The 6939-nt window shown below is 48.7% G+C and overlaps 1 protein-coding gene across 1 annotated transcript; it reads left to right on the top strand.

Annotated features, from left to right (window-relative positions):
* Positions 1-2457: 2457 nt before the first annotated feature.
* On the top strand, positions 2458-3363 carry LOC6599540 (ubiquitin-conjugating enzyme E2 D4). The gene has a single exon (XM_002024598.2). It carries the CDS (start codon positions 2551-2553, stop codon positions 3211-3213), a length of 663 nt encoding a protein of 220 aa, XP_002024634.1. The 5' UTR covers positions 2458-2550; the 3' UTR covers positions 3214-3363.
* The last annotated feature ends 3576 nt before the right edge of the window (positions 3364-6939 follow it).

Below are 6939 nucleotides of genomic sequence, written 5' to 3'. Positions count from 1 at the left end.
AATGACAGAGAGGATAGGAGAGGGGACTAGGGACTGGGAGCTGGGAACTGGGGACTGGGGACTGTGGAATAGGGATGGGGATGGAAAGGGTGGCATGGCGGGGCCTGGCGGGGCATGGCCCGGCCTGGCGTGGCTCTTTAACTATGCTAAATACCATTCGGCTGGGTTCGTTTAAGAGTATTTAAGTGCCACATTTAAGTAGCACAGATGCCAGATGCCAGATTGGCAGATAGCTTATCGGAGAGTGGAAAGTGGCATGGGAGACAGCTACCGCAGACAGCAGTCGACACACCACGCTCCACGCTCCACGCTCCACACTCTCAATGAAGCAGCTGGCAGCCTCCAATCCCGTCTCCATCTAGCAGTTCATTAGTCAAACGTTAGGTGACAATCAGATGGGTCATGGAAGATAGTTGGGAGGTCCCTTTCCACTTCCCAAAAACGCGGGGATGACCTGCAACCCGAAACCAGCAACCTGCAACCTGCAACCTGCAACCTGCAACCTGCAACCCGCAACCTGCAACCCGCAAGGTAAGAGAAGCGCATTCCCCATGTCAAGTGCCGCTGATAGATTCGATAGAGAGATTTGGCTGGAGAAAGTTTGGGAGCTCTCCATCTGAAGGGTCTCCCTCTCTTTCTTTCTCTCTTTCTCTCTTTGTCTGCAGCGACAATCTTGTGGATATCCCGCGGTGCGGCATGAATTACACACAAAAAGCCAAGTGTCAATAAAATTGCGTAGATTATTGCAAGCGAGCTCGTAAAATTGTTTACAATCGTTCGATGGGGATCCATGGGATGCCCAATGCCCAATGCCCAATGCCCAATGCCCGATGGAAGACGATGATGATGGTACAGTACGTCCGTCCCGTCCTCTAGGGTGCGGTGCGGTGTGGCATGGTGTGCTGTGTGCTCGTTCGGCCTCTCAATGGATGAACAGAACCATTCAAGTGCCACTTTCTGTGTGCGTGATGTGAACGCCATCCAATGGCCGTGGGTCGTCTCTCTTTCTCGCATGCTGCCCCCATTGGCGTTGTGCGGAATTTCCTATATGAATTTATTAAATAAATGCATTAAACTATAAAGAAAAAGGACGCCACGGGGCCAACCAGAGTCAACAGGAGGTGGTGGCAGAGCAAATGCTCTTGCGGTACACAGAATCAGCGAAATGATAAATGCAATTTGAAAGATGGCCAGCGACGAGTGACCACAGGCTCATATTCTGCAATCTATTCGAATGAGAGTAGAATTTAAAGCAAAATGAGCTCCAGAGAGAATTCAGATCTAGAAGCAGCCGATTTCCAGCCCTAAAATGTATGAGAATCGTGTCTGTCAGGTATGTAACCTGTCTCATATATTGAACGAGACATCGGCTGGCTCATGATGCAATTATACGAGGTGGTCTCGTCGGCAAAAGTCAGTCCCTTAACGTATGCGAATGACAACGAATGATAACGAATGAAAGCCACATAGTATAGTGAGTGTGAGTGAGACGGCATACGTTGATGTTGGTTAAACCTTAACAGGCCCGTGGCGTTTAAAATTTTAAAATAAAATGATTTTACTGATATATTAATATTGAAATTTTATGCAGCCATTAAAAATTTGTCTTCAACATTTTTAGTTATATTACAATTTTCTTTATATGCTATTTATATAATATGCAATATGTGATTTTTTTTTGCAGTCGGGACATAAGGGTTAAGAATATATAAAAAAAGTCGTCCGTGAACAACGTTCATAATCAACAAGCAAGCATTCACTGACGATAAGGGATAACACGAACAAACTTCGGCTCCCGACGAGACCACCTTGTATAATTGCATCATGGGCTGGCTCTTCAGCGCTCTTCCTCTATGGCCCTGGAGCCAGCCCTGGAGCCAGCCCTGGAGCCAGCCCTGGAGCCAGCCCTGGAGCCAGCCCTGAAGCCAGCCCTGGACCTTGGAGTGCAAACAATTTTACTATTGGGATTGTCTTTGGTAGAAGACAAGAGACAGACATATAAACACCAAAATTCTTGTAAGCATTCACGAAGCATTCCAGACGAGCTTCCCGGCTTTCAGTCCAAGAACTGAGGCTCTCTCGCTCTCGCTCTCACAGCCCGCTTTTCCAATAGGAGAGGAATAAGTGTTGGAAAGCGAGTCAAAGGAAGCTCTGTCACACGGCTGTCATATGCTTTCAGTCCAAGAACTGAGGCTCTCTCGCTCTCGCTCTCACAGCCCGCTTTTCCAATAAGAAAGGAATAAGTGTTGGAAAGCGAGTCAAAGGAAGCTCTGTCACACGGCTGTCATATGCCGTGACTCGCATTTTCAGATCAAGTGCTAGTGTGTTTCAGTCCAAGAACTGAGGCTCTCTCGCTCTCGCTCTCACAGCCCGCTTTTCCAATAGGAAAGGAATAAGTGTTGTAAAGCGGGTCAAAGGAAGCTCTGCCACACGGCTGTCATATGCCGTGACTCGCATTTTCAGATCAAGTGCTAGTGTATTAAGTGTAAGAGCGTTCGCAAGCAGTAATTTTTTTCAATTGAAATTCATCTGAAAAGACTGTTTGCCGTCATGCCGAGGGTGCCCCGAGTGCTTCTAAGAAGAATGAGACTCGATGCTAACGGCCGTCCGCGCGCTGCCACCCGGCGCCTCGACAACGCTGTGCGCGATGCCGTGGCCCCAGACCGCAGCGACGCCGCGGAGCCTGCAACCGCTGGCCCTGGAGATGCGACTCAAGAAACTGGACACGAGGATAATATATGCGCCCGCCGCATCCGCAAGGAGATTGCCATGATGACGAGCAACCCGACGGAGGGGTGCACAGTGGCGTTGGTGGACGACTCCATCTACACCTGGAGCGCCGTTATTCTAGGCCCCTCGAACACGCCCTATGAGGGCGGGCATTTCCCGCTGGAAATCAAATTTCCGACCGGCTACCCGTTCAAACCGCCGCTTTTGAAATTCCTCACTAAAATCTATCACTGCAACATTGCCAACGGCAAAATCTGTGTGGACATTCTGAGCTCAGCCTGGTCGCCGTCCCTGACCGTGGAAAAGGTTCTGCTCTCCATCCAATCGCTGCTGTCGGACCCCAATTCCGACAGCCCCATGAACTCCGCCGCCGCCGCCATGTTCAAGAAGGACCGCGAGGAGTACGACCGCTTGGCACGCGAGTGGACCGCTCGCTACGCCAAGCCTGTCGCCCCCACTGCCCCACCAACACCTCCACAATAGATGGACCACATTTTCAAATCGATTGGCTGGCAGTAACCAACACCTACCACACCCCATACCAAACATAAGCAAACGACCAAAAACATAAGAACATAATACAAATACAACACCGCGAATAAAGACCAGAGATGTACATTGTTGCATCACACATCCCACAAGACCTGCAAAGTGTTTGATTTACTATTTACTATAGGCCCGGAATGCGCTCTGCTCGCTTCCGCGACGTCGAGAGTGTTGTACACCTCCGTCTGAAGCACTCTGCGCAGACGCAGCGGCGCCTCACGCGGCAGTTCGGCAGTGCGTATACTTAGGTGCATAGGAATCTTCTGCAAGTGCTTTGCAGTGCGGCCTTCCCCTGCTTCCCTGCTGTAGGCCTGGACAAGGCTACTTGCAGATTGGCCACAGCCTCGTGCCGCAATTCCGCACTCACTTTGCGTGCAAAATAGAGCATTTTGTGACGCTTTGTGACGTTGGGAGTCCGGGACGGGGCCTGGGCCTGGGCCTGGGTCTCGGGCGATGGCCTGTGCCTGTGCCTGTGCTCGCTGCCATCTGCTAGGGGATATATGTACTAAATTTATATAGTTTCATGTTTTAAAAACATCCATGGACTTGCTGTGCTCTTTATTCGCTTTCCCTGCGATATCTATCGATGTATATCGATTGTATGGTCTCCATATGAATATCATCCCTTAATTTCTGCCATTCCCCGCAATCTCGCCCCCCTTTCTGCAGCAGCTTTCTCAGCACATATCTCTCTCTCTCTCTCTCTCTAACTGCATGCTTTACCCATAAGGCTGTCTCTTTTTTTGCCGCTAATTCGCATGTCATTTGGAAGTCAACCAAACGATGGAAATCGCTACGAAAATTGATTTTTGTCGATGCGGAAGTTCTTCCAAAGCCCAAAAAACGCATCTGCGCTTATCCTAGCCCTGGTTTAAATGGGATATACAGTTTTACAGTTAAGAACCACTGAATAGGTCATCAATGGTTGTGGCAAACTGCACAACAAAGTGAATACGCTCTTACTCTCGTTCAGGATCGAAAATGGACCCGTGCAAATGTGAGTTTCTTGCTTTCTTTTGTTGTTTTTGTTGTTGTTCCACCACCTAGAGTTCTCCCGCCGCCCTATGGGGGGGCAACAGACAGAGAGACATACAGCCTGAGACAGATAGATAGGAAGTGTCCCCCCCCGCCCCCCTTGTGTGTCCGTGTGTCGTCGTGTTGTGCAGCCCTCCGGCAACTGCTGGCTGCAATATTATTGTTAATTTCATCGTAAATTTGAAATTCTTATGCTTATTGAATTTTCATGTTTGCCAGCGACAATTCTCTTGCTCTTTCCCCGTTCCCTGGCATCCGTGGCATCCCTGGCAGCCCTGGCACCCCCGGGGATCCCCATCCGATCCTTGTTTTGCATGCAAATGATTTTAGTTATGATAAGACAGTGTCAATAAAAGCAAATTCAGATTCAGATATGCAGAGATGCAGAGATGCCGATACGGAGATGCCGCTAGAGCCGCTAGAGCCGAGTGGCGTCTCCTCCCCTCCTTCTGCGGGAGGGGCGGGCGGGCGGTCGGCCCATGTGAAATTAACTTTATTGCAATTTTATCAATTTGCTGGCCAACAATTTACCCACTCGCACGAGTGTATCTCTGCATCTGCATCTCTGTGTGTGTGTGCGTGCGTGTGTGTGTGTGTGTGGATTCTGCATGTTGCATGAATATTGTACATATTGGAAAATAATAATGGCAATCAAATGTTTATTGCTGCTGCTTTAATTGCTATTTTATTGTTTGCTCTCTAAGTTCTGCCCCACCCTACTCCGCTCTGGGAAAATTCTGCAATAATAATATTGTTGACTGCAGCTGTCGTTTATCACAATTAAATTAGTTCTGATTGCTGTGGGAAATTTCTCTGATTCCAAAGGAGGGACCACCGACCCACCCAATGCTAATGACACACACACACACACACACGCACACACACACACACACATGCAAACAAAAGGCTTTTGTCGGCCATGGAAATTTGATGTCATTAAGTGCCCAGGAAAATGGCAATTCTATTGCCAGATTTGGCCAGATGGTGGCCCTTCGAGTGTAAACTAATTTCCGCTTTAAAGGCTTTAAAGGTAAATCGAGGGAAAGCCATCAAACAAAGCCAAAATAGAGGTGATTGTGGGGGATAATTGCCCAGAAGTTACTCCTTCTATAACATTGGAAAGGCTGAGCCTGCCGACTCTGAAAACTTCCGAAACTCGTGATCTTTTCTAGCTCCCAACCGATCTCCCTCTGAGCATTATATTTCAGTTATTCTTCTTCGGCTTTTCCTTTATTCTTGCATTCTGGAGTCCTTGAACGAAAGACCAAAGGGGCGGCTCCCATCTATGATTTATACAAAGATTTTTCACATTTTATGTACTGCGGAATGAAGTGCGACAATCTTTATCGTTGCGATCGATTCTCGTTGGGGCAAAAAGTATCGCCTTACAATAACAAAACAACCGCATTTTCTGCACACGTCCCATCCCCAAGGCGCTCTCCCCGTCCTCCAGAGAGAAGGTAAAAACATGTGGGGCTGTGGCTGGGGCTGGGGCTGGGCTCTGGGGCTGGGGCTGGGCTCTGGGCAAGCAAATAACTCAATCCTTAACAGAAATGACAGAAACCTTATAAATACAAGAATATGCGAGAGTGTAGACAGAGGAGGCAGTCAGTAGAGCGAGAGAGAGAGAGAGAGAGGATGGTCGGTGGCCGACGATCATCCGATCTACCCGATCCGATCCGATCCGATCATCTTGTGGTTACAAAACGCGACATGGGAATGCGGCTCTGTGGCAAATTGGGAAGGTCTCTCCAGGCTCTCTCTAAGAACAAGTTTCACTTACTTAGAAGTTCATTCCCCCCCCACAACCCATCTGCTGTCCCTCCTCTGGTGTTTGTTGTTTCTGGTTTGTATTGAAAATTGAAAATAACAGATTTAATTTGTCTAACAAACTGTTTTGCCCCACCTCCACCTCCACCGCCACCGCCACTCCAGTCCACACCACGCAACCATTCTCATTCTCCCTGGAGAGAGATACGGATTGGACAGCCGTCATATTGAGATCTCATCAAAAGACCGCACAACGAGTCCGTCCCCATAAAAAAAGGCAACAAAGGGGGGAAAAAACACAGATTCAGAATCAGAATCAGAGCGGATTGGATTGGATTGAATTGGAGAGAGCATAAGAGCAGGGGGCAGGGGAGGGGGGAGGGGGGGGGGGGGGGGAGCAGAACCCATTGAAATATTTTGACAGCGGCATGGCAGGCGTTGAAGTTCAAGAGAAATGTCTCAAGTGCATTCGAAGTATTTCCCCCGCGACTGTGGATGCGTCTCCGACTGACAGCAGCTGTGCCACAGATGAGGCATCCACTGCTGCCGCGGCTGCCCCGTCTGCTGCTCCTCTCGATGGATGGCCTTATCACATTGATAATGACAATCGATGGTGGGCTTTGGGGCTTGGTCTTCAAACCTCAATTTGTTACACATCCAAAAGTACTGGAAAAAAACTGAACAACTCAAGAGCTGAAGATCTATTTTCTTAACATATATTTCCCCGGCACTCAGAGACCACAGTTTTTTTTTGTGGGGAGCGAAGAGCGAAACCCACCGAAAAACGTGACGCGCTTTCGAGTCGATTCGAATCGAGTCGAGTGTTTGCTTTAGACTTTTTTTTATCACTGGATCTAA

This window comes from Drosophila persimilis, unplaced genomic scaffold, assembly GCF_003286085.1.
Source record: "Drosophila persimilis strain 14011-0111.01,24,50 unplaced genomic scaffold, DperRS2 tig00000863-arrow-arrow-pilon, whole genome shotgun sequence".
Lineage (NCBI taxonomy): Eukaryota > Metazoa > Arthropoda > Insecta > Diptera > Drosophilidae > Drosophila > Drosophila persimilis.
Note: the sequence above shows the minus strand (reverse complement) of the source record. Positions and strands in the feature narration are given on the sequence as shown.

Bases quoted from the DNA above. Each gene is read 5' to 3' on its own strand.
- LOC6599540 (XM_002024598.2), top strand. From the start codon at position 2,551: ATGCCGAGGGTGCCCCGAGTGCTTCTAAGAAGAATGAGACTCGATGCT.